We start from the raw sequence: 27,904 nt of genomic DNA on the forward strand, positions 1-27,904 counted from the left end.
TTATGTTATAGCCCATAGTTTATGTATATTTATAGCACATTTATTGTTCTGACAATGTCCCCTAAATTCTTTACGTTGATTGTGGTAATCATTTTTGTATACACAGCACCTAACATCATTTGGCAACTAGTGCAGTTCAGTTCAGTTCAGTCGCTCAGTCGTGTCTGACTCTTTGCGGCCCCGTGAATCACAGCACGCCAGGCCTCCCTGTTCATCACCAACTCCCGGAGTTCACTCAGACTCATGTCCATCGAATCCATGATGCCATCCAGCCATCTCATCCTCGGTCGTCCCCTTCTCCTCCTGCCCCCAATCCCTCCCAGCATCAGAGTCTTTTCCAATGAGTCAACTCTTCGCATGAGGTGGCCAAAGTACTGGAGTTTCAGCTTTAGCATCATTCCTTCCAAAGAAATCCCAGGGCTGATCTCCTTCAGAATGGACTGGTTGGATCTCCTTGCAGTCCAAGAGACTCTCAAGAGTCTTCTCCAACACCACAGTTCAAACGCATCAGTTCTTCGGCGCTCAGCCTTCTTCACAGTCCAACTCTCACATCCATACATGACCGCAGGAAAAACCATAGCCTTGACTAGACGGACCTTAGTCGGCAAAGTAACGTCTCTGCTTTTGAATGTACTATCTAGGTTGGTCATAACTTTTCTTCCAAGGAGTAAGCGTCTTTTAATTTCATGGCTGCAGTCACCATCTGCACTGATTTTGGAGCCCCCAAAAATGAAGTCTGACACTGTTTCCCCATCTATTTCCCATGAAGTGATGGGACCGGATGCCATGATGTTCGTTTTCTGAATGTTGAGCTTTAAGCCAACTTTTTCACTCTCCTCTCTCACTTTCATCAAGAGGCTTTTTAGCTGCTCCTGACTTTCTGCCATAAGGGTGGGGTCATCTGCATATCTGAGGTTATTGATATTTTTCCTGGCAGTCTTGATTCCAGCTTGTGCTTCTTCCAGCCCAGCGTTTCTCATGATGTACTCTGCATAGAAGTTAAATAAGCAGGGGGACAATATACAGCCTTGACGTACTCCTTTTCCTGTTTGGAACCAGTCTGTTGTTCCATGTCCATTTTTAACTGTTGCTTCCTGACCTGCATACAGATTTCTCAAGAGGCAAGTCAGGTGGTATGGTGTTCCCATCTCTTTCAGAATTTTCCACAGTTTATTGTGATCCACACAGTCAAAGGCTTTGGCATAGTCAAGAAAGCAGAAATAGATATTTTTCTGGAACTCTCTTGCTTTTTCCATGATCCAGCGGATGTTGGCAATTTGATCTCTGGTTCCTCTGCCTTTTTGAAGTCTGGCTTGGAGAATTTTGAGCATTACTTTACTATCATGTGAGATGAGTGCAATTGTGCGGTAGTTTGAGCATTCTTTGGCATTGCCTTTCTTAGGAATTGGAATGAAAACTGACCTTTTCCAGTCCTGTGGCCACTGCTGAGTTTTCCAAATTTGCTGGCATATTGAGTGCAGCACTTTCACAGCATCATCTTTCAGGATTTAAAACAGTTCAACTGAAATTCCATTACCTTCACTAGCAAAGAAAGATGAACAAACAGATGGTAGTATGAAAGTTTGGTCAAAGGAAAGAATTTTGAATTTTGGGACTTGGGTGTCTATGGAAATTGCTCAGACCATGTTTATATATTATTCAGGTGTTTGTTGTTTTCTCCTCTTGCTTTTTGCAGCTGTCCTTTGGTTTCCTAAACTAACTGTTTAGAAATTTTCACAATAGAATCATTTAAAATGCCCTCTAAAAAAGCATTCCCTGGTGGTTCAGTGATTAGAATTCCGAGCTTCCACTTAAGGGGGCATAGGTTTGATCCCTGGTTGGGGAACTAAGATCCTGTATGCTGCATGGCACAGGCAAAAAAAAAAAAAAAAAAAAGAAAAGGACTCATTTCTCTTTATAAAGAGTTACCTCTTTTAGGAGTGGCAATAATGACTGTAATGTCTAGTCAAGGCTATGGTTTTTCCAATGGTCATGTATGGATGTGAGAGTTGGACTGTGAAGAAAGCTGAGTGCCGAAGAATTGATGCTTTTGAACTGTGGTGTTGGAGAAGACTCTTGAGAGTCCCTTGGACTGCAAGGAGATCCAACCAGTCCATCCTAAAGGAGATCAGTCCTGGGTGTTCATTGGAAAGACTGATGCTAAAACTGAATGGCATCACCGAGTCGATGGACATGAGTCTGAGTGAACTCCGGGAGTTGGTGTTGGACAGGGAGGCCTGGAGTGCTGCGATTCATGGGGTCACAAAGAGTCGGACATGATTGAGCGGCTGAACCGAACTGAACTGAACTGAATGTATTAGGAAACTTCCATTAGTTCAGTTTAATAATCTTGTTTTTTAAAAATTGCTACCAGGGTCAGTTTTATGGGAGAACATACCAGTAATTTCCTTGACCTCAAAAAAGTTTGTTTATTAAACATAGTTATAGACATAGTACATCATATAAAACGTTTTTCAACAGGCAAGAAGAATCAACAATTCATAGTTTTAATTACTGTGTTAATGTTAAAAGTCACTTTGCATTAAAAAAATGTAATTCATGCTCAGTGCAGCAGACTTTGAAAATAGACTAAAAAACACACCATCTTATTATCATCCATATGTATAATGATTTTATGGAAGTACTGGTGTTTGTCCTTCTAGCATTTTTACACACGTATGTGTTTATTTATACTGCTGATTCTTTTTTCTAAAAAGGAAATAATGCAATAGTTTTAATAACCTACTTTTTTCACTTAGTCATTACCATTTACTCATGCCATTCAGTGTTTCTCAGAAATAAATATAAAACAAGTTCTTTTCACATGGCATGTGGGATATCAGCTCCCCAGCTAGAGATCACACCTGCACCCCCTGCATTGGAAGCATCGGGTCTTAACCCCTGGGCCACCGGGGAAGTCCCTCAGAAATACTTTTTAAATGTCTGCATTCACGCCAAAGCCTTTGACTGTGGGGATCACAACAAACTGGAAAATTCTGAAAGAGAAGGGAATACCAGACCACCTGACCTGCCTCCTTAGAAACCTGTATGCAGGTCAGGAAGCAACACTTAGAACTGGAGATGAACAACAGACTGGTTCCAAATTGGGAAAGCAGTACATCAAGGCTGTATATTGTTACCCTGTTTGTTTAACTTCTATAGAGTACATCATGTGATATGCTGGGCTGGATAAAGCAAAAGCTGGAATCAACATTTCCAGGAAAAATATCAATAACCTCAGATATGCAGATGATGCCTCCCTTAGGGCAGAAAGCGAAGAAGAACTAAAGAGCCTCTTGATGAAAGTGAAAGCAGAGAGTGAAAAAGTTGGCTTAAAACTCAACATTCAGAAAATAAAGGTCATGGCATCTGGTCCCATCACTTCATGGCAAATAGATGGGGAAACAATGGAAATAGAGATTTTATTTTCTTGGGCTCCAAGATCACTGCATATGGTGACTGCAGCCATGAAATTAAAAGATGCTTGCTCCTTGGAAGGAAAGTTATGACCAACCTAGACAGCATATTAAAAAGCAGAGACATTACTTTGCCAACAAAGGTCCATCTAGTCATAGCTATCATTTTTCCAGTGGTCATGTATGGGTGTGAGAGTGGACTATGAAGAAAGCTGAGCGCCGAAGAATTGATGCTTTTGAATTGTGGTGTTGGAGAAGACTCTGAGAGTCCCTTGGACTGCAAGGAGATCCAGCCAGTCCATCCTAAGGGAGATGATCAGTCCTGGGTGTTCATTGGAAGGACTGATGTTGAAGCTGAAACTCCAATACTTTGGCCACCTGATGCGAAGAGCTGACTCATTTGAAAAGACCCTGATGCTGGGAAAGATCGAAGGCAGGAGGAGAAAGGGACAACAGAGGATGAGATGGTTGGATGGCATCACTGACTCAATGGACATGAATTTGGGTAAAGTCCGGGAGTTGGTGATGGACAGGGAAGCCTGGCGTGCTGCAGTTCAGGCGGTTGCAAAGAGTTGGATAGGAACTGAGCTACTGAACTGAACTGAACTGAACTGAACTGATGCCATTTTATACAAGGGACTTCATTGTCCACAGATTTTAATATCCAAAGGGAGTCCTAGAACCAAACCCCCTGTATATACTGAGGGGTGACTGTATGTTTTCTGAAATGAATTTTAAGAAAACTAGTTGTTTGGCTGTGTCAGGTCTTAGTTGCAGTATGCGGGACCTTTCCGGATCTTTCACTGTGGCGTGCTCCTTTGCTAGCTGTGGTTCCACAGGCTCTGGGACGAATGGGCTCAGTAGTTGCGGCCTGCAGACCTAGTTGCTCTGAGGCATGTGGGATTTTACTTCCCCGACCAGGGATCAAACCCACATCTGCATTGAAAGGTGGATTCTTAACCCTTGGACCACTGGGTAAGTCCTAGGAAATGAATTTTACAATAGGAAGTACGACTTCTGTCTTAACCTTCAGACATTGTCTTAAATTCATGGTGACCTTCCCCTAAACTTGCTTTTTAACTAGTTAATATTTAGTCTTTGATAACATTTCATCGACATGTCTGTAGACTATCTTGATGAAACATACCCATAATGCATACAGAGTAAGTCTTTAGTGCGGCTAAAGTGTATCTAAATGATAAAATTTAAAAAAAACTTTTTGTGGGTGAAATTTACATGCTGTAAAATACACAGCTCTTAAGTGTACACTTCAGTAACTTTTGATAAATACATGTACCTGCATAATCAGTATCTCAACCAAGATACAGGCCATTTCTATCACTCCCCCCGCCCCGCACCCTGCAAAAAAAGTTCCCTTGTAGTCAGTTCTCAGTCCCTATAGGCAATCATGTTTTGATTTCTGGGAACATTGGTTAGTTTCACCTCTTAAGCTTCATTTAAATAGCATCATACGTATATACTCATTTGTGTCTGCCTTTTTTCACATAAATCTGGTTCCTGAGGTTTTTTTTCCTGTGTGATTATATATATTCATCCTTTTTTGTCCCTGAATAATATTCTATTCTGTGGATTGATCATAAATTGTTTATCCATTTGTTCTTCTGTTAAGCATTTAGGTTGTTTCAGTTTGGAACTAATATGAATAAACCTGCTCTAAACTTCCTTGTAAAAGTCTTTTTGTGTATGTGGACATATGTTTTTACTTCCCTTGGTAAATATTTAGAAATGGAATTGCTAGATTATAGGAAGGTTTATTTTTAACTTTGTAAGAAATTGCAACCAGAAATGTGTAAGATTTCCAATTGTTCTACCACCAACAGTCAATCTTTTTAAAAAGTCTTAGCTCTTCTAGTGGACGTGATATTTCTTTAATTTGCATTTCCCTGATAACTAATGATATTCAATGCTTTTTAAGATGCTTTTGTTCATTGTATTTTAATTTAATTAATTTATTGTTGGCTGCAGTGGGTCATTGTTGCTGTGTGAGGACTTTCTCTAGTTGCGGTGAGGGGTTATTCAGGTATTTAAGAGAGTTTATATTGCAGTGTTTGAGGCTAGCTGTTGGCTGGGCTAGCCTGGAACTGTAGACCAGAACACCTATATGTGGTCTCCTCACAGTACTGTGGTCTTGGATTTTTCATGAAGGAACCAGGACTCTGGTTTTAGTGTTCCTTACCTTGTATGATATAGTCTAAGAAGTTACATGACATCACTTTCTCTACTTTGTTGGTCAGCCCACCTTTGCTGTGCTGTGCTTAGTCGCTCAGTCATGTCTGACTCTTTGCAACCCCCTGGACTGTAGCCCACCAGGCTTCTCTGCCCATGGGGATTTTCCAGGCAAGAAAACTAGAGTGGGTTGCTGTGCCCTCCTCCAGGGGATCTTCCCAACCCTGAGATCGAACCCAGGTCTCTCACATTGCAGGCAGATTCTTTACCATATGAGCTACAGGGGAAGCCCAAGAATACTGGAGTGGGTAGCCTATTCCTTCTCCAGGGGATCTTCCCGACCCAGGAATCGAACCAGGGTCTCCTGCATTGCAGGTGGATTCTTTACCAGTTGAGCTACCAGGGAAGCCCTCAACCCACCTTTATTGTTGGCCTCAATTCAAAGGAAGGTACATAGATCCACTTCTCAACTGGAGAAGTGTCAGAGACTTTGCTCATTTAACAGATACTGTTAGTAAGCGCCCTCTTGTGTCCTAGCAGTCTTAGGTACATCTCAATAGATGTAGTACTGAATTTTTCTGAATAGATGTAGTGTAGTACTGAATTTTTCTTCTTACCTATAGGAGATAAAGACCTGAAGTAAGTTGGTCTTTAAAGCTTTAAGGAAGTAGTAGAATATTTCACTTTTTAAAAATATTTCCTTACATGGATTTTTTTTCTTTTTTTTTTAGAATATAGTATTTAATGAAAAATACATGCTTAAGTGGTGAAAATGGCGGGCTTCCTAGACAATTTCCGTTGGCCGGAATGTGAGTGCATTGACTGGAGTGAGAGAAGAAATGCGGTGGCCTCTGTGGTTGCAGGTATATTGGTAAGTGGAAAGGCGTGGTTGGCGACATTCATGCCTCACCTTTCCCCCTCGAAATTTTTTTTTTTTTTTTTCAATTAGCCTAACTGATTTTTGTAAGCTTTATTGACAATTCTTATTACTTGTCAAATCAAATCAAATGAATTACTTGGAAATGTATACACCCTAATTCTATCAAGTTGCACTGACCCCTCTTAATTGAAAATTTTTCCACAATTTACCAGCGACTGCCTTTACAATTAGAGCTATTTTTGCCTTCCTCTTAGAAAATAATGGAGCTTAACACAAATTCAAGACAAAAATTCCCACTAGCATAACTTCTCTGTTGGTCAGCTAAGAGTCCATGCCCTAGATGAAGGGGGCCCAGGTTCAATCCTTGGTGAAGGAACTGGATGCCACATGCCAAAACTAAGAGATCCTGCATGTGGCAACTAAGACCCAGCACAGCCAAATAAATAAATTCTTTTTTAATTCCCACTAGTATAATAAATGTTTCCACCAAATACAAAACTTGAACACAACAGAAAAGGAATATATGCTTTATGGTCAGAGTAGTGTAAAAACATCCAACCCAGTTGATTCTTGTAAAAAAATTATACCAACCAATTTGAACTTTAAATTAGTTTATATAATTTCTTTTAATACTACCATGTCATCTGTGTTAATAATTTTGGTAAATTGAAGTAACAGAATTTTTCAAGCCTACCATGAATAAATGCATGTGTATTTGAAGGAAGATATATGTTTATAATAATTAAATGTTTAAAAATAATTTATATTTACCATACAGTTTATTATCCTATAGTTGTGACATCTCAATCAAAGCTATGTATCTTGTCATTGTTTATTCTCTATCTTTTATAGTCTACAGCAGCATGAATTATTCATATTACATTAAATTACAGGGGTTAACCTGAGTCGTCTTGTAAATGATTTAGTCAAGTTGGATTTTTTGGGGTTGGGGGGGCAGGCAGACTGCTAATGGGGTGATTGGAATTTTTTTTATTAAGATATAACGACGTCTCTACTGTTCCTCCTGGATTCACAAAATCTAAGAATTGAAGGGGTTATTATAAGCCATATAGTCCAGCCTCTAATTAAATGATAAAGTGAAAGTGAAGTCGCTCAGTCGTGTTTGACTCTTTGCAACCCCATGGACTGTAGCCTACCAGGCTCCTTGGTCCATGGGATTTTCCAGGCAAGAGTACTGGAGTGGGTTGCCATTTCCTTCTCCATCCCCCTTGAAATTTATCTTGATTCCTTTGCACTGTGAATAACCAAGATAGTACAGTTTTTGTAGGCAGTAGCTTTTTTTCCTGCCTTTTTGTTTTACTGTTTATTTCTTTATCTTGGGCCGTGCTGGGCTTTCGTTGCTGTGTGCAGGTCTGCTCTGGTTGCAGCGCCCGTGCTTCTCATTGCAGTGCCGCCTCTCCTGGAGGAGCATAGGCTGTAGGGCGCATGGGCTTCTGTAGTTGCTGCTTGGGGGCTCCAGGGCCCGGGCTCAGTAGCTGTGCTGCATGGGCTTAGTTGCCCCTCTGCATGTGGGATCCTCACGGGCCAGGGATTGAACCCGTGGACCTTGCATCAGCAGGCAGATTCTTAACTGCTAGATTACCAGGGAAGTCCTTTTTTTTTTTTTTTTTTAATGCTTTTTACTAAAAATATCAAACATACAGACAAAAATAGAATGGTATAAAGAGTCCCTTCTCTCCCTCTGTACTTGATCTTTGAGCTTCAAAAAAAATTAAATCATGGACTTCTCTGATGGGCCAGTGGTTAAGACTCCAGGATTCCACTGCAGGGGGCATGAGCTGGATCCCTCCTCAGGGAACTAAGATCCCACATGCCGCAATGAAAGTGAAAGTGAAGTTGCTCAGTCGTGTCCAACTCTTTGGGAACCCATGGACTGTAGCCTGCCAGGCTCCCCTGTCCATGGGACTCTCCAGGCAAGAATACTAGAATGGGTTGCCATTTCCTTCTCCAGGAGATCTTCCCAACCTAGGGATCGAACCTCAGTCTCCTGCATTGCAGGCGGATTCTTTACCCTCTGAGCCACTAGGGAAGCCACAGGGCACAGCGCCCCCTCCCCCAGCCCCGCAAAATCAGATCATGGCCAATCTTGTGGTGGAAATCAAGCATTCCCTGCCCCACCGAATAAGATGCTTGTGATATTTTAAATGTCATTCAAGAGCTTCTTTACGATACTGGCATATTCCATCATGAAGTTTTGCATTAATTTTCTTGGTCTGAAGACTCTTGTTATAAAACTTTTCATTTTGAAGCTAAATGTATTCTGGTGCCTCCAAGGCCTGAAACGGGTTACGTTCCCTTTCAGGGAGCTCATCGTTGAAACCACAACCACCTTGAGCTGGGACCAGAAAGATCCTTTTAGACTTAATGTAAATTTCTCTTTTTCAGTGTATAGTTCTACACCTGAAGTCCAATAGAAAAAAAAAAAGTAGGACAAGAACTCAAGATAACTGTGCAGCAGTATTCATGCAGAAGTCTTTTAGGTGTTTCTAAGTTTTTCTTGCTCTCTAGGGTCATCTCGCCTGCACTTAATTTGCCTATGAAATTCCTTAGTAACTTTTTTACTTTGTCTATTCAGCCTAGTTTACATAGAAACTTTACATTTTGCAAACTCATATTTAATCAGTTTTATAGTATTTAATCAAATTGCCTATTAGTTAAAATCATAGCAAGCTTAGACGTTTTCTTGGAGACGTGGCAACTCATTTGTGGAAATGAAAGTGCTTGGTCACATTAAAAAGGAATGTCCGAGTGCTTTTTAATATGAACAAGAGAGTGAAACTAGGTAATCAGGGAACTGGTTAGTTAAGAGAGCTTTGGTTGTATATAATTTAATGGTGCATTTATGGTGTATTTTATGGTTGTATATAAATTTATGGTGAAAGAAGCAGATAATTCATTCCTAGATAATAAATTTTTCATCTTGCACTGAGAGCAGAACATCAGAATCTTATACTGATTTAATTAGTTGGGTTTACCTCATATACTATAAAGAAGTAAACAAGGGATTCTTATTTTTTATATTTCAGCATCTAAAACTCAAAGTAGACATATTTCATTGCATGTTTTAATTATATGGTCCATAGAGAACGTGAAATGTTAAGGAGCATGTAAGCCGAGTGTTAGTGTTAGTGCTGTTTTACTGACGTGGGCCCTCTCTCCTTCTCAAGTTTTTTACCGGTTGGTGGATAATGATCGACGCAGCTGTAGTGTATCCGAAGCCAGAGCAGCTGAACCATGCCTTTCACACATGTGGTGTGTTTTCCACATTGGCTTTCTTCATGTAAGTATGAGGTAACTCTCAACTCAAGATTATTTTCCTGAAAACTTTTTTTTCTCAAAAGTTTAATGTTATCTGAAATAACTTCGATTGATTCTTTAACATGATATATATATATGTGCTTATATCTATATTCCCATTTTATTAAAATTTTTTAAAATCAAGAATGACTTGAATTTAGTCAGATAATCTTTTTATCCTCTATAATGATTCAGCATGTGATTTTCGATCTTATATTTGTTAAACTGACAAATTACTATGTTTTATAGATCTTAAGACTATTTTTTGTATTTTAACATCTCTGAATATCAGCATGTTTCTCATAGTCATTGGTATCTTATAATCCATAATTTTTTCCCTTGGCAGCATGAAAAATAATGGTGCATCTTAAAAATCATTGGCATTTTAGATTTAATCAGGTTTGTACATTTGTAGATTTTTTAGGAGGGGAGTAATCCGTGGAGTATTATTTAAATGTATTACTTGACTGTATTTGCCAGTATTGGGGGGAGGACAGGATTAACCTTAAATTAAGAGATTGATCTATGGCTTTTCTTTTTTATTAAATCATTTTCAGGTTTAGCCATTCTGTTACTTCCTAAGAGTTTAGAAGCTTTTCATGGATGTCTTTAATAATTTAAAAAACATGTTGAATATTAAGATTATATAATTTTATTATAGTCAGAAGCTTTAAAAACATTTAAATTTGTAGAAGATGGATCTACTTATATTCATTTAGGAAACTAAGTAAAGACAGTTCCTACTACAAATGAACCTGCTCTGACAAAAGTGGAAAGAGAAGCTGGATTATACATAAACCACATGTTCTCTGAATTTGAGAAATGGATGAGAGAAAGTCACTTGACTTTTAACACAAAGAGAAACTTTTGAGCTCTTGGTTATAGTGAGAGCCTTAAAATGGGGTAACACACAGTGGGCCACTCATGTAAAATAGGCAAGGAAATCAGAAAACAGGAGTCTCTTTCATAATCTCTGGAGGCAAGTGATAGTAATCCCTGAAAATTAAATCTTGTCTGGGTGTATTTTAGTAAAGTAAGACTACTGTAATATTTCTATCCATTAGGACATTTAAGTTAAAAGATACATTCAGTTACTCAGATGTTGACTTTAGTTAGAAAATGTTTCTCTTCTAAATGACTTGTGAAGAAGTCATTCCCTTCTAAATATCTGTGACTCTTTTAGCAGCCTGAAAGCTTATTGGATGATTTTGTCTTGTTCTAGGATAAACGCTGTGTCCAACGCTCAGGTGAGAGGTGACAGTTACGAGAGCGGCTGTTTAGGAAGAACAGGTAAGGCCCTTTTGAGTGGTTACTGTATGCTAGTGAAAGAGAGATTTATCAGTAGAAAAAACAAAGCCTCTTGTGAGTCTTTATTTAGGGATGGTAATGATTATGTAGAATTGTTAAAGTTTTGCTTTTAAAAAAGTTTTTGTTATTTAAAACTTTAAGAAAGTTGAAGTTACTGGTTTTTGTCATCTTATATTGTCTATAGTATATAGATAAAATATACCATTCAGAATCAGTGGATCTTGACTCCAGGTTATTCTTCTGTACTAATGATGGGTTTATTCTTATCCCAAATGTTGACCAATAATGTTACTTACAATATGGCTGATTGTGATTATTTAACAGCAAAGTACGAACACATTAAGAAATCAAACCTAGGGCTACAGTGTTTTTCACATTTAGTTCTGATCACCTGAATAACGAACCCATAGACTACAACGAAAGTGTCTAGAAGAATCATACTGTCTACATACACAATTTTTTGTTTGAAATCTTTTGATTTGTCATCCAATAGTATTTTTTTTTATTCTGACCATGACACATTCTATTAGAATCCAGGGGTTTGTTTCCAGTGGAATTTTCTTGCTGTATATGAGAAGTACAGGACTAGACATCCTGTTTCCAGCCTTTAAGGATGAGAGAGGTTAACTTGTAATTATAGTCAGAAATTGGGAATACGTGGGAAAGGAATTTTGAAGGATGATTAGGAATAATAGCAAGCACTTGTAGAATTCAGTTCAGTTCAGTTGCTCGGTCATGTCCATCTCTTTGCGACTCCATGGACTGTAGCACACCAGGCTTCCCTGCCCAAAACGAACTCCAGGAGCTTGCTCAAAACTCATGTCTGTCGAGTCAGTGATGCCATCCAACCATCTCATCCTCATCCTCCCATCTTTAATCTTTCTTAGCATCAGGATCTTTTCCAAGGAGTCAGTTCTTTGCATCAGGTGGCCAAAGTATTGGAGTTTCAGCTTCAGCATCAGTCCTTTCAGTAAATATTCAGGACCCATTTCCTTTAGGATAGACTGGTTGGATCTCCTTGCAGTCCAAGGGACTCTCAAGAATCTTCTCCAATACCACAGTTCAAAAGAATCAAATCTTCAGCGCTCAACTTTCTTTATAGTCCAACTCTCAAACCCATACATGACCACTGGAAAAACGATAGCTTTGACTAGATGGACCTTTGTGGGCAAAATAATGTCTCTGCTTTTTAATATGCTGTCTAGGTTGGTCATAACTTTCCTTTCAAGCAGTAAGTGTCTTTTAATTTCGTGGCTGCAGTCACCATCTGCAGTGATTTTGGAGCCCAAGAAGATAAAGTCTGTCACTATTTTCACTGTTTCCCTATCTATTTGCCATGAAGGGATGGGACCAGATGCCATGACCGTTGTTTTCTGAATGTTGAGCTTTAAGCCAACTTTTTCACTCCTCTTTCACTTTCATCAGGAGTCTGTTTAGTTCTTCTTTGCTTTCTGCCATAAGGGTTCTGTCATATGCATATCTGAGGTTGTTGATATTTTTCCTGGCAGTCTTGATTCCCGCTTTTGCTTCATCCAGCTGGCATTTCACTTGATGTACTCTTCATATAAGTTAAACAAGCAGGGTGAGAGTATATAGCCTTGACATACTCCTTTCTCGATTTGGACCCAGTCTGTTGTTCCATGTCCAGTTCTAACTGTTGCTTCCTGACCTGCATACAGATTTCTCAAGAGGCAGGTCAGGCGGTCTGGTATTCCCATCTCTTGAAGAATTTACCACAGTTTGTTGTGATCCATACAGTCAAAGGCTTTTGGTGTAGTCAGTAAAGCAGAAATAGATGTTTTTCTGGAACTCTTGCTTTCTTGATGATCCAGTGGATGTTGGCAATTTGATCTCTGGTTCCTCTGCCTTTTCTGAAGCCAGTTTGACATCTGGAAGTTCATGGTTCACATACTGTTGAAGCCTGGTTTGGAGAATTTTGAGCATTACTTTGCTAGCATGTGAGATGAATACAATTGTGCAGTAGTTTAAACATTCTCTGGCATTGCATTTCTTTGGGATTGGAATGAACACTGACCTTTCTCAGTCCTGTGGCTACTATGGAGTTTTCAAATTTGCTGGCATATTGAGTGCAGCACTTTCACAGCATCATCTTTTAGGATTTGAAATAGCTCCACTGGAATTCCTTCACCTCCGCTAGCTTTGTTCATAGTGATGTTTCCTAAGGCCCACTTGACTTTGTGTTCTAGGATGTCTGGCTCTGGGTGAGTGATCACACCATCATGGTTATCTCGGTCATGAGGTCATGAAGATATTTTTTGTACGGTTCTTCCATGTATTCTTGCCTCCTCTTCTTAATATCTTCTGCTTCTGTTAGGTCCATTCCATTTCTGTCCTTTATCGAGCCTATCTTTGCATGAAATATTCCCTTGGTATCTCTAATTTTCTTGAAGAGAGCTCTAGTCTTTTCCATTCTGTTGTTTTCTTCTATTTGCATTGATCACTGAGGAAGGCTTTCTTATCTCTCCTTGCTCATCTTTGAAACTCTGCATTCAAATGGGTATATCTTTTCTTTTCTCCTTTGCCTTTAGTGTCTCTTCTTTTCTCAGCTATTTGTAAGGCCTCCTCAGACAACCATTTTGCCTTTTTGCATTTCTTTTTCTTGGGAATGATCTTGATCCCTGCCTCCTATACAATGACATGAACCTCCATCTATAGTTATTCAGGCACTCTGTCTATCAAATCTAACCCCTTGAATCTATTTGTCACTTCCACTGTATAATCATAAGGGATTTGATTTAGGTCATTCCTAAACGGTCTAGTTGTTTTCCTCACTTTCTTCAATTTAAGCCTGAATTTGGCAATAAGGAGTTCATGATCTGAGCCACAGTCAGCTCTGGTCTTGTTTGCTGACTGCATAGAGCTTCTCCATCTTTGGTTGCAAAGAATATAGTCAGTCTGATTTCTGTATTGACCATCTGGTGATGTCTGTGTGTAGAGTCTTCTCTTGTGTTGTTGGAAGAGGGTGTTTGCTATAACCAGTGCGTTCTCTTGGCCAAACTCTGTTAGCCTTTGCCCTGCTTCATTTTGTACTTCAAGGCCAAATTTGCTTGTTACTCCAGGTGTTTCTTGACTTCCTACTTTTGCATTCCAGTCCCCTATAATGAAAAGGACATCTTTTTTGGGTGTTAGTTCTAGAAGGTCTTGTAGGTCTTCATAGAACCATTCAACTTCAGCTTCTTCAGCATTAGTGGTTGGGGCATAGACTTGGATCACTGTGATATTGAATGGTTTGCCTTGAAAATGAACAGAGATCATTCTGTCATTTTTGAGATTGCATCCAAGTACTGCATTTCTGACTCTTGTTGACTATTAGGGCTACTCCATTTCTTCTTGCCCACAGTAGTAGATATAAATTTGCCCACTGCAGTCCATTTTAGTTCACTGATTCCTAAAATGTCAGTGTTCACTCTTGCCATCTCCTGTTTGGCCACTTCCAATTTACGTTGGTTCATGGCAGTGGCACCCCACTCCAGTCCTCTTGCCTGGAGAATCCCAGGGACGGGGGAGCCTGGTGAGCTGCCATCTCTGGGGTCGCGCAGAGTCAGACACGACTGAAGTGACTTAGCAGCATGGACCTAACATTCCATGTTCCTATGCAATATTGCTCTTTACAGCATTGGACTTTACTTCCATCGCCAGTCCCATCTACAACTGGGTGTTGTTTTTGCTTTGGCTCCATCTCTTCATTCTTTCTGGAGTTATTTCTCCATTGATCTCCAGTAGCATTTTGGGTACCTACTGACCTAGGGAGTTCATCTTTCAGGGTTATATCTTTTTACCTTTTCATACTGTTAATGGGGTTCTAAAGGCAAAAATACTGAAGTGGTTTGCCATTCCCTTCTTGTAGAATACTTAGTGTTTAACAAAGACTACCCTGAATTCTCTACACATATTAACTCAGTTAATTTTGCCATAGTCCTTGGAGATAAGTGATCTTGTCCTCAATTTTAGATGAAGGAACTAAGGCACAGAGAGCTCAAGTAACTTGTCCAGAGTCAGAAAGCAAGTGTGGTGGGGCCAGGATTTACACACTGACAGGCTGATTTCAGAGCCTACGCTTTTAGCCACTGTGTCATGCTTGTATCCAGTCGAGAACCGTTTAGTCTCCTTGTCTGTTACCATTTACTCAGTGTAATTGAGGATAATTTTATATGAAATATAAAGTTCAGTTTAAGGTGTACAATTTGAATTTTGACAGATGTACACAGTGTGTAACTACACCTACAGTCATAGTGTAGAATATTTCTGTTACCCCAGAAAGTTTAATCCCCTTTCCCCTACCTGGCCCCCGCTAATCTGCCTCCTGTCACTGTAGTTTTGCCCTTGTACTCACTGAATGACTCCCACTTTCCCTCTTCAGCCCCTGGCAACCACTACTGTACTCTCTGTCTCTGTGAGCTTGACTGTCTTAGACACCTCACATAAAGGGCATGGGCCTGGAAGAAGGAAATCCTGCCGTATGTGACAGTAGGGATGAACCTGGAGGACGTGAGGCTAAGTGAACTCAGCCAGTTACAGGGGGACAAGTCAGCTTTCTTTTGCACCTGATGCTTTAAATGCTGATGCAGATTTTATAATTTCACTTCCATTGTGATCCTTGAAGAATTGGAGAGGCTGGAGATAGTGGCAAATGGCAGACAAACCTAAGTTAAAAGTGCATTGTGGGGCTTCCCTGGTGGCTCCGTGGTAAAGAATTCACTGCCAGTGCAGGGGACACAGGTTCGATCCCTGACTCGGGAGGATCCCACATGCCATGGAGCAGCTAAGCCCACAAGCTGCAGCTATTGAGCCGGCGCTCTAGAGCCAGGAGCTGCAGCTCCGGAAGCCCACGCACCCCAGAGCCCCTGCTCCACAACAGGAGCAGCCCCCACAGTGAGCAGCCCCCACACTGAGCAGCCCCCACACTGCATCCAGAGAGCAGCCCCCGCACTGAGCAGCCCCCACACTGAGCAGCCCCCACACTGCATCCAGAGAGCAGCCCCCACACTGAGCAGCCCCCACACTGAGCAGCCCCCACACTGCATCCAGAGAGCAGCCCCCGTTCGCTGCAACTGGGAAAAAGCCCACAGAGCAACAAAGACCCAGCACAACCGAAAATAAAAATAAATAAAAATTATTTTAAAAGTGCATTGTGTGTGTTTGTGTGCACATGTTCACTTGCATGTCTTGTGCCCTAGCTTCAGCAAGTAGTGTCAGGAATGAGTGAGAATGAAGAATAAAAGAGCATGTATTAGCAAGTGGAAATGTTGTGCGTAGAGCACACATTTATGTATTTGATCATTAAAAATATATTCCACAGACATTGCTGTGGATTATGTTACTATTATCTATTTGGCATAGAAAACTGTGCTGTAACTTACCCAAAGCTTTTTAGCTTAAAGGTAGAACTTGTGTTTGTCTTGGGTCTGTCTGGTTCCAAAGCCCGTACTTTTTACTCTTAGTGACTTACATTTTATTCCGTGATTATTCTCTACTCCGTTAAAGTGCATAGTACAGTTTATGCACAGTGCCTTTAGTGCAAGTTCTGTCTAGTACTTCAGAAAATAAGGGCAGACTGTCTTATAGGCATGTTCAGTTACTGCCACACTTTCATACTACTTTAACGGTTTATTTGTAATTTATTCCTATTTAATTCCCAGAATAATTTGCAGGAAGAGTGTTATCAAAGTAATAAATATACAACAAATGGGAATGTTAAATAAGAAGGAATAGGAACCGCAGGTAGAAAGGAGATCTTGTACTTAGAATCTAGGACAAGATGGATACTCTTATTAATTGTTTATTAACCTGACTCTGAGTTTCCCTGTAGTCAAAGCAAAAAAGGGAAAATATTAGTTTTTTATTTTTTGTTAAACAAAAGCATAGTCATTTTTAAGGCAAGTTTGTTTTTTTTTTTCTTGTTCTATCAGAAGAGTTTTGAGTAGTCACATATAAAGGACATGAAGGAAAATAGTTACAAGCAGTTTTGGTAGTTCCTTTTCATTTACTTTAGAAAAAAGCTGAGATTGAATTTGGAAGATGTCTTTCTCCAAGGAGCTAAACATTACTGTATATTTCTGGAGATCTGCTTAGTATTATGATAAAATTGAGATAATCTGGAGACCTGTTTTTTTCGAACATCAGCTGTTCCAGACATGCTGAGCTTTGAGCTTGCTGCTTATCTGGTGTCCAAAATATATGAATTTCTGTTCACTTAGTAACAGGATATCTGCAATAAAGGCAAGTTTAGCTATTACAGAAATCGTCGTGGGTTTTATTTTCACTCCAGGGGAGCTTTATTCAAACCCTTCCACAGGCTAACAGGCTCTCAATATACCTGTGATCAGGGTCTGGCACAAATGCTAACTTGCTTTCCTAAAAGTGTGTTGAATCTACTCAAGTGTCCTGATGATCACTGAATTGAGATTCTGTGTTGTATAAAATAAAAAATTCTACATAGTGAGGGGTTGAAGACGTGCTTTTGTCCTTGAACTTTTTAAGGATACGTGGCACAAGTTGCCGCCTCAGCCATAAGAGAGACTGATATATGGCTGCTGTTAGTACCATATTGAGTAGTAGCATGATTTTAATACTGATGAAGAGGGGACATATGGTCTTTATTCATTTATTCATTCTTTATTCATTTGCAATCTCTCATTCCTCTTTGGTAATGGCTGTCTGAAATACATTTGTTACTTCTAATAGAACAGTTACTTTGATAATGTATAACAGGATAACTTTTCAGTTCAGTTCAGTTCAGTCGCTCTTTGCGACCCCATGAATCACGGCGCGCCAGGCCTCCCTGTCCATCACCAACTCCCGGAGTTCACTCAGACTCACGTCCATCAAGTCAGTGATGCCAGCCAGCCATCTCATCCTGGCCGTCCCCTTCTCCTCCTGCCCCCAATCCCTCCCAGCATCAGAGTCTTTTCCAATGAGTCAGCTCTTCGCATGAGGTGGCCAAAGTACTGGAGTTTCAGCTTTAGCATCATTCCTTCCAAAGAAATCCCAGGGTTGATCTCCTTCAGAATGGACTGTTTGGATCTCCTTGCAGTCCAAGGGACTCTCAACAGTCTTCTCCAACACCACAGTTCAAAAGCATCAATTCTTTAGCACTCAGCTTTCTTCACAGTCCAACTCTCGCATCCATACATGACCACAGGAAAAACCATAGCCTTGACTAGACGGACCTTAGTCAGCAAAGTAATGTCTCTGCTTTTGAATATGCTATCTAGGTTGGTCATAACTTTTCTTCCAAGGAGTAAGTATCTTTTAATTTCATGGCTGAAGTCACCATCTGCAGTGATTTTGGAGCCCCAAAAAATGAAGTCTGACACTGTTTCAACTGTTTCCCCATTTCCCATGAAGTGATGGGATCAGATGCCATGATCTTCGTTTTCTGAATGTTGAGCTTTAAGCCAACTTTTTCACTCTCCTCTTTCACTTTCATCAAGAGGCTTTTAGTTCCTCTTCACTTTCTGCCATAAGGGTGGTGTCATCTGCATATCTGAGGTTATTGATATTTTTCCCGGCAATCTTGATTCCAGCTTGTGCTTCTTCCAGCCCAGTGTTTCTCATGATGTACTCTGCATAGAAGTTAAATAAGCAGGGGGACAATATACAGCCTTGACGTACTCCTTTTCCTATTTGGAACCAGTCTGTTGTTCCATGTCCAGTTCTAACTGTTGCTTCCTGACCTGCATATAGGTTTCTCAAGAGGCAGGTCAGGTGGTCTGGTAATCCCATCTCTTTCAGAATTTTCCACAGTTTATTGTGATCCACACAGTCAAAGGCTTTGGCATAGTCAAGAAAGCAGAAATAGATGTTTTTCTGGAACTCTCTTGCTTTTTCGATGATCCAGCGGATGTTGGCAATTTGATCTCTGGTTCCTCTGCCTTTTCTAAAACCAGCTTGCACATCTGGAAGTTCATGGTTCACATATTGCTGAAGCCTGGCTTGGAGAATCCTGAGCATTACTTTACTAGCGTGTGAGATGAGTGCAATTGTGCAGTAGTTTGAGCATTCTTTGGCATTGCCTTTCTTAGGAATTGGAATGAAAACTGACCTTTTCCAGTCCTGTGGCCACTGCTGAGTTTTCCAAATTTGCTGGCATATTGAGTGCAGCACTTTGACAGCATCATCTTTCAGGATTTGAAATAGCTCAACTGGAATTCCATTACCTCCACTAGCTTTGTTCGTAGTGATGCTTCCTAAGGCCCACTTGACTTCACATTCCAGGATGTCTGGCTCTAGGTGAGTGATCACACCGTCGTGATTATCTTGGTCGTAAGGATCTTTTTTGTACAGTTCTTCTGTGTATTCTTGCCACCTCTTCTTAATATCTTCTGCTTCTGTGAGGTCCATACCATTTCTGTCCTTTATCGAGCCCATCTTTGCGTGAAATGTTCCCTTGGTATCTCTAATTTTCTTGAAGAGATCTCTAGTCTTTCCCATTCAGTTGTTTTCCTCTATTTCTTTGCATTGATTGCTGAGGAAGGCTTTCTTATCTCTTCTTGCTATTCTTTGGAACTCTGCATTCAGATGCTTATATCTTCCATTTTCCTCTTTGCTTTTCACTTCTCTTCTTTTCACAGCTATTTGTAAGGCCTCCCCAGACAGCCATTTTTCTTTTTTGCATTTCTTTTCCATGGGGATGGTCTTGATCCCTGTCTCCTGTACAGTGTCACGAACCTCCAGCCATAGCTCTTCAGGCACTCTGTGTAACCTTAACTTGACTTTTCAGTTAGGGTTCAATTAATCAGTTGGATCAAGTAGGCAGACTTATGAAGCCTGCCTACTGTAATTTACTGAGCTGTTAGTGTTTTTAGCCAGTAGAATGGCAACTTACCCTTTTTCCCTTTCCAAGTATTGCTTTACCCTTTTCAGTTCTATTTTTTAAAATCTTCATTCAGTTAATTGTTAAAGCAGGTGTATATAAATATGTGACTGTCTTTGGTGGGCATAGTGTGTATTAAGTTATGTGTTCTGGTGCTATGTATTCCTGAGACATAGAGCTGCAGGAATGAGCAAAATCATAAAGCCTGTTTTTCACACAGGTGCTCGAGTTTGGCTCTTCATTGGTTTCATGTTGATGTTTGGGTCACTGATTGCTTCCATGTGGATTCTCTTTGGTGCCTATGTTACCCAGAGTAAGTATTTATTCCTCTTTTCTTTCTTAGGAGAGATTCAGATATGTCTTTTCTATGTGGCTTAGTTGGCATCTCCCCATGGAGTAAAATTTAGTGTGATTACTCAGCTTCAAGCTAAGACTCTGTGTAAAAATAAAAGTTGTTTAATATAACTTTCTGGTGGGGTCATTGAGTGCAGTAGGGTAGGCTCGCTGGGAAATCCAGGCCACTGACAAGACCAGGTAACTCTCAGCCATCTCTCGAGGTTCTCATTCCTTTCTTATCCTAGGCAGCCAGGCTCTACACTAGAGGCCTTTTACTGAGGGTCACGGTCTTAAAAGTGGGAACCCTGCACAGGGCTACAGCCCCTTATACACAACTCAGAAACCCACGAAGTGCTGAAGGTCAAGAATTTCATAATCAGTTTGGCAGCAAAACCTGACCTAAATTGACCTGGTGCTCATTATTATCTTTATTTGTTTTAGTAAGCATTCGAATGTTTTATTATGGGAGTATGGTTGTATTTGATTGTGGGATACTAGTCCAAACCCAGTTGCAGGTGCTATGTAATATTATGCCCTGTGTTATCGTTCTTAAATCTGAAAAATTCTGAGTTCTAAAACATATCTGGCCCCAAGGATTTCAAGATAAGGTGTTATGGACGCCAGTATCTTTCTGTCCACTGATACATCTCCTCTCCAACCCCAGTGTCTAATTTTTTATTCATAGGTACAGAGGGAGTCTTTTAAGTGCAAGATTGAAGATGTGTGTAGCCTTCATGTAGAAACTGTTGATGCAATGGAGTGAGCTTTTAGTACACCATTCTGAGTCTTGGGACTGTTTCAGTCACCACAGTTTTTCATCAGGAAGGCGGTGAGAGGTTTTGAAAAACAGGAGCCAGTTGTACCCTGTACTCCTGGAAGCATCCGAAGAAGCTTTCACTGGTTCTCCCCCTTCACTGCAAAGATAGGATCAGTTTCAGATAACACTTTATTCATCATCTGATGCTTCTGTCTTTGGAATCTCTTTGTCACTCTGCTTAACTGTCACATCTCCTTGTCCCGACCCCCAGCTGACCTTTTAATGTAGTGATATCATAGGTTGATCAGTATTAGATTTTGGAATACCTTCATCTTTCATTTTGTGCAAAATAAATAGGTATAAGAGGTCAGTGGTTGACTAATGTTTAAATAATACCACTCACCAAATATATCTAAAATGTGTTGTTTTAGTTAATTAAAAATACTATGGAGCTTGCAGTTGTTGGGCCGTTCCATGTAGCGTATGTTGGGCTGTTCCATGTAGCATGTGCGATCTTCCTTCCCCCACGAGTCGAAGTGCAGAGCCCTAACCACTGGACCGCCAGGGAATTCCCTTTAGTGGTTGTATCTTAACCTTTAAAGATCCAGTACATATTGAGAAATTTCTTGATTATGGATCTCATTTTCATATTCCTACAGCACTGCTTATTACATATACTTAAAGTGTTTTGGCCAAACCACACAGCCTGTAGGATCTTAGTTCCCTGACCAGGGATTGAACCCACCTTCCCTGCAGTGGAAGCTTGGAGTCTTAACCACTGGACCACCAAGGAATTCCCTATGTCTACATCTTAGTTTGCAAACTGAACATGCATTTACTTCAGAGAGCATTTCTAGCACATAGTTCAAATCTTTTAGTGTACAGATTTCCTGGAACTGTTAATTATAGTAGCAGCTAACAGTTACACAGTACTTCACGTGCAAGCACTGTTGTGAGTGCTGTGCACAGTCTACCCTCTCACTCTCTGTGAGTAGGTGTGCTTACAATGTCCATTTTACAGATGAGGAAAGTAAGGGATAATGGGTTAAATAACTTGCCCATGATCATGCATTTAGTCAGTGGTAGAGTTGGGATTAAGATCCCGGGGTATGGCTCAAACTTGGAGCTTTTAACCATGTAGCTATCTTGTTTGCTGTGATTTCAAAGGCTACAAATTGAATATTTCTTCATCCCACCTAGTATTTTTAATCAACATTGATTGTTTTATAAAAGTTAATATCCACAAAAATTTGAATCATTTCCAATGTTTTCTTTTTCCTTCTTAGAAAGATAGTGACTCTTTTCTCCAGGAGAATATGATGATGAATTCTAATGATTCTTTTCCCATATGTGTCAGATTTATGAAATAAAACTCCTAAATTCATGAAGGAAAATAAGCTGAACAGACTGTTAGATCATCAAAAATGTAATTTGCATCTTTCTAACATTGTATATTCGTAACGTTGTGTATCTCTGTCACTGTGTACTTCTAGCATTGTGTATCTCTGACATTGTGTATTTATTGGCCATGGGACCTGACGGATGAGCTGCTGCTTCCTCAGCTGTTCAGATGTAGCGGAAACCATAGCAAATACTTAAGACGAAAAGAAAATCTAGTAGATTCTTTGTCTTTTATCCAGAATGAAAGTAACCCTTTGTTTTGAGAGAATAAGGTTGGCATTTTCTTATTTCGGTTTCGTTGTAGATTTCTTTTTTCTTTTCTTTTTCTGGCTGTACCATGTGACTTGTAGGATCTTAGTTCCATGAACTGACTGAACCCTGAGATTGAGCCCTGAGAGCGAAAGCGCAGAGTCCTCGCCACTGGACTGCCAGGGGATTCCCTCATTGTGGATTGCTTAGAGTTAATGAATAATAGTAGTATTTTATAATATACAGAGCATTATAAATGTCACAAATACTTTGTTGCTGACCTTTGCCTTTTGTAATCTTCTGATCTGTTTTACTTTGTATGTACAGATACTGATGTTTATCCAGGACTAGCTGTGTTTTTTCAAAATGCACTTATATTTTTTAGGTAAGTTGCCTAATTTTTAAACTATATGTGTATACCATTTACAAAAACATCATCTTTATTATAAGAGCAGCATATACAATGAAACATGTATAAATCTACAATATATAAAACGTGAAAGTTCTACTATTGCATAAAAGCATACATAAACCACTTAATTAGGGGCCCTGCTATATGCGGAGGCCTAAGGTGGATGCTTTATGTATGTTAACTTTTAAAATTCCCGTGTAATTGTCTTAAGTATGTGAACCAGATGGTGCTCCTATTTTATCAATGAGAAAATAAGACTCAGAGGCTTACTTAAGTTCACTTAATAAGCAAATGCAGAACAGGGATTTGGACCCCCCAGACTGTTGTTTCCATAGGCTGTGTTTTGTTAAGAAGCCATATCATGTACCTTCAGTTAAAAAAAAAAAAAATGGAATTAATACATAATATGCATGTCATATACAAAACCTGATTGGGGAATTAAATTTTTTTTAAGTTTTTTAAGATAACTTTAAGTAAGATAATAAAATGATCAGAAGTGTTTTTTAGGGGTAATCCTCTATAAAGCTTCCAAAATGAAGCCTGTATCCTTTGCTTTTTGAGATGAAAATGTCTTTTAGTGTAAAGATAGGTAAGTACTTAAGGCATCATTTATAAAATTACAACCTTTACCCTACACCTCACTCACTGAAGCATTACGATCTAAGCGTTGAAGAAGTTTGTTTTCATCATTGGTTTTAAGGAGTTAGATTATGGAGGGCTGTGGTGTCGTTTTCTTCATATTCTGTTTGGGGTTCACTGAGTTTCTTGGATCTGTGGTTTTATAGTTTCCACCATACTTGGAATCTTTCAGACAGTGTTTCCTCAGATCTTTTTTTCTGTCCACCCTTCCCTCCTGGGTTCCAGCTATACACGTACTAGGCTGCTAGATGTCATTCCACAGCTCACTGGTGCCTCGTTCTTTGCGTGCTTTTTTCCTGCCTCTCCGCCCCTGCTCTTCTGCCCACCAAGTCTCCTCTTGTTTTCTCTCTGTGTTTCATTTGGGTTAGTTTCCACTGTTATATCTTTAAATTCACTGATGGCTGCTTCTATCACGTCTAATCTGCTGTTACTCCCATCCAGTGTGTTTTTCATCTCAGACATTGTATTTTTCATCTCTGTTAACTTGATTTGGGCTTTTATTTTTTTCACCGTTTCCACGTCTCTCCCTAACATGCTTATGTTTATAACTATGTCAGTGTCCTTTTCTAATTGTGTCAATTCTCAGTCTGTTTCTATTGATTACTTCCATTTCCTTTTTTCATTCTGGGTTTCTTCCTCTGTTTGCCCTTTGCTGGGGGCTGGACTTTTGGGTGTTCCTTTAAATGTTTTTAAGCTTTGTTCTAAATGCAGCTCAGTCATTTGGAAATGAGTTGATCCTTTGGATCTTGCTTTTAAGCTTTGTTAAGCAGGCCCAAAGCAGCTTTAGTCTGGGATTAATAGGGCCCCCTTGCTAAGGCAGAGAGCACTTCTGAGTGTTCTTCCTGATGCCGCATGTGTCCTGAGGTGTCCACTCTGCTGTGAGATTATGAGGTATTCCCAGCCCTTTGGGAGCTCTGGGAACGGTTCTTTCCACTGTTTCCTTCCCTTTTCTTGGGCAGTTTCCGCACACGCATCTACTGTCAGTACTCGGCAGAAGCCCATGGGGCTGTACCCTCTAGCTCTCTGTCCTCCACCTTGCACACTCTGGCTGCTCGGCCTCCCTGAACTCTCAACACTTTCCTCACCTCAGGAGACCGCTGTGCCTGGGTTCCCTCTTATTGCACTGTGGCCGGGGCACTCTTGATTTTGAAGGATGTGTGACTGTTTCTGCGTCTTGTGATTGTATTTCTCGGCACATGACTGACACCCTTCTGGGAATACATTGAATTGGCACAAAGATGTCTTAGGCACTGTTTCGAGATCAAATTTAAATTCAGATTCAGCCCTTTGCAGGGGAAGACGAGCCTGTATAAATGACAGTTGGCTGAACAGAAACCGTATGTGTGTAAAGGCCTGTGCTCACATGGGGCAGTGACTGGTGCATTAGCTGTGCACTCCGCCCAGAGGCCAGCGAGTTACGCAGCCAGCCGCCCTTCCCGTGTGCCGGGCCTTTTCTGAGTGCGGAGGGTAGCTCCTCCTCCTCTGTGTGCAGTGCCCGCTGGTCCGCCACGCCCTGGCCACTCACTGTTGAAGTTTCATAAGGTTCTGTTCTAGGCCTCTTCTCGACTCGTTCCTTCTCTCGATGAGGTCCTCTTTGCTGGGGACTTCAGTTAGTACCTGTGTGCGAGGGAGCCACAGCTGTATATCTCTGTGTCTAAACCACGTATTGGATTCTTCCTTATCCACTCCTGAGTGGCTGATGTTTCAAATCTAACACAGCCAGTGTACCCAGAGCTCAAACTCCTGGTCCCAGAGTGTCCCATCTTTCTGCCCTTTCCTTCTTCCCCTCATACCTTGCTGAGGTAATTTCTTCCTTCCTTCCCTCTCTCTCCTCCCTCCCTACCTGCCTGGGTCTTCAGGGCTGTGGGCAGGTTTTCTCTAGTTGTGGAGAGTGGGGGCTCCTCTTAATGGTGGTGTGTGGGCTTCTCACTGTGGTGGCCGCTTCTGTTGCGGAACATGAGCTCTAGGTGCATGGGCTCAGCAGTTGTGGTGCACAAGCTTAGATGCCCCGTGCCATATGGGATCTTCCCAAACTGGGGATTGAACCCGTGTCGCTGCATTGGCAGGTGGATTCTTAACCACTGGACCCCCAGGGAAGTCCCACACTTCCTTTCTTTTAGATCTCAGTTCAGTCATCACTTCCTTAGGAAAACCATGACCTCAAACTAGGTCCGATCCTTGTCTCTCTTGGTACCATGTGTATCGCTGAGTTGGGATTTGGCTTTCTCCCACTGGTGAGCACATTTATCTAGTTTCGGCTCACAGTCACATTCCCAGTGCTTAGCCAGGTGCCTCGTGCCCGGCCCATACTCTGTACAGTAACTTTTTGTAAATGAATGCAGAATTGCGTCATGGTCTGCTTTAGGATGCTTCCATTTTGGTAGCTCAGATATTGTAGAACACTAGAGATGTGAGTGACTTTATTGCTGGCCACGATGAGAAATGTGCCCTTTCCTTACTGGTGTCCTATCCAGTAACTTCAGGCTTTAAGAAGATATTAAACTCAGCCATGAGGTCCACAGACTACTGCTTTATAAAACAAGCAAACTCAGACCAACAACACCACAGTCTTTAATTTTAGAAGCTGATAGAAAGGATCGGTGAGGTACCCATCAAAACATATTTAGAAAATGAATTCTCTATTGTGTTTCTATGTGATTTTACCTCACGATTTATTTTACTATCTTTCCAGCACTCTGATCTACAAATTTGGAAGAACTGAAGAGCTATGGACCTGAGATCACTTCTCAAATCACGTTTTCCTTTTGTTATATTCTATCTGTAGATAAGTTTTTATCTTAGTATAATTTACACATTGCCAAATGGAATAGATTGTACATTAAATGTTTTGTCTCTTTACACTTTTATGCCCTGAGTTTTTAAATAGTTTTATGAAGTTTCTGTCCTTTTTTTCCCCATTGAATTAGATTGTTAATATGTACATAGTATACGACTATATAGATGAGATGAGGAGTGTCAGTTTTTTTATTCTTGAAGACTTAAAGCTTAATCTGTTCCCTGAGCCAGGGTTGTATCATCACGGTCATTGTAGCGTTAACTACTTTGCCTGATTTTCAAAGATGTGCAAGAAATACAGCTCCACATATCTGAAATAAGCACTGAGCCATTAAAAGGGGTATTTTAGCAAGTTGTAATTTATTTTGGCTTAAAAATGAGATTTTTTTTTAAAGGAAAAATGTTTGTTCTTATGTATAAAAAAAGTGGACTTTTATATGAAGATTTTTAAAAATGCCCGAAGGACTAGTTTGAAAACCTCTTCTAAAAAACAATTCCTCTAATAAGACTTTATTTGAGAAAGGGTAATACATGATCGCATAAGCTCAGTTTTACATGGCTGATGTAAAAAGACTGTTAGGCAGCTCAGCAACATGCTTCTTAACAAAAGCAGCTTAAATAGTTGTCTTTTGACAGCCTGCTATTATCTATGTTACCAAATTCTATATCAAGCAAGTTTGAAGACAATTGCAGTTTAAAAGCATGAACCATATAACAAAAAGTGGAATAATTAGATTCAGGATAAAAGCACTTCTTCCCAAAGGGGATCATTATGACCTAGTGAAAAATTAGGCATTTCATCCACTCAATGACTTGACTGCAAGTCTGTCTTTGCTCTAGCTCTCAAAACTTTAGGTGAACTCTCCCTGCAAAATACATCTTTAACCGGAAAGTTCTTACTCCAGTCGAAAGCTTCTTTTGCTGAGTATGAAATACTGTATTTGCACTGTGTGTATTCCCCTGAGAGATTTCAAAGGGAGAGCTGGGTCTTTATTTCTACTTTAGCTTTCCTTTGTTTTTTTGTTGTTGCACTTTTTTTCAACAGGTTTTTTGTTGTTGCACTTTTTTCCTCCAGAGGGACTTTTCTAGAGCCTTTTGTTGTAAGACAAAATAATATTAGTGATATTATACGCAGCTTCTAACATAAGCCGTGTTTTGCTTAATGTCTCTCCTCTCTGAGGTTTTTACCGCGCACAGAGTATGAAGCAGTTGTGGAATGCTGTGCCTTTGTCTGATATCATCTTGTTTAATCACTTTCTCTTTGTTGTTTTTTCCTTCAAAAATACCATCTTGCTTCCAATAAATTGTAAGACTTAATTACATGTTTCCACTCCCTTGTAACTTGTTGCAATAAATATTACTTCTCACA

The 27,904-nt window shown here is 40.2% G+C and overlaps 1 protein-coding gene across 4 annotated transcripts in view; it reads left to right on the plus strand.

Moving 5' to 3' along the window:
* Window positions 1-27,904, plus strand: part of TMEM50B (transmembrane protein 50B) — a 42,511-nt gene extending 14,607 nt beyond the window's left edge. For 3 of the 4 annotated variants that reach the window (XM_015092367.4, XM_012186225.5, XM_004002762.6), the window contains exons 2-7: window positions 6,335-6,474; window positions 9,672-9,784; window positions 11,024-11,091; window positions 20,166-20,258; window positions 23,016-23,073; window positions 26,432-27,904. In XM_015092367.4, the coding sequence (XP_014947853.1) occupies window positions 6,376-6,474; window positions 9,672-9,784; window positions 11,024-11,091; window positions 20,166-20,258; window positions 23,016-23,073; window positions 26,432-26,477 (477 nt within the window). In that variant the 5' untranslated portion in view covers window positions 6,335-6,375 and the 3' untranslated portion in view covers window positions 26,478-27,904. The remainder of the gene's footprint in view (window positions 1-6,334; window positions 6,475-9,671; window positions 9,785-11,023; window positions 11,092-20,165; window positions 20,259-23,015; window positions 23,074-26,431) is intronic. The other variant, XM_042229523.2, reaches the window with a different exon arrangement.

The sequence above is a fragment of the Ovis aries genome, chromosome 1 (genome assembly GCF_016772045.2).
Source record: "Ovis aries strain OAR_USU_Benz2616 breed Rambouillet chromosome 1, ARS-UI_Ramb_v3.0, whole genome shotgun sequence".
NCBI classification, from domain to species: Eukaryota; Metazoa; Chordata; class Mammalia; order Artiodactyla; family Bovidae; genus Ovis; species Ovis aries.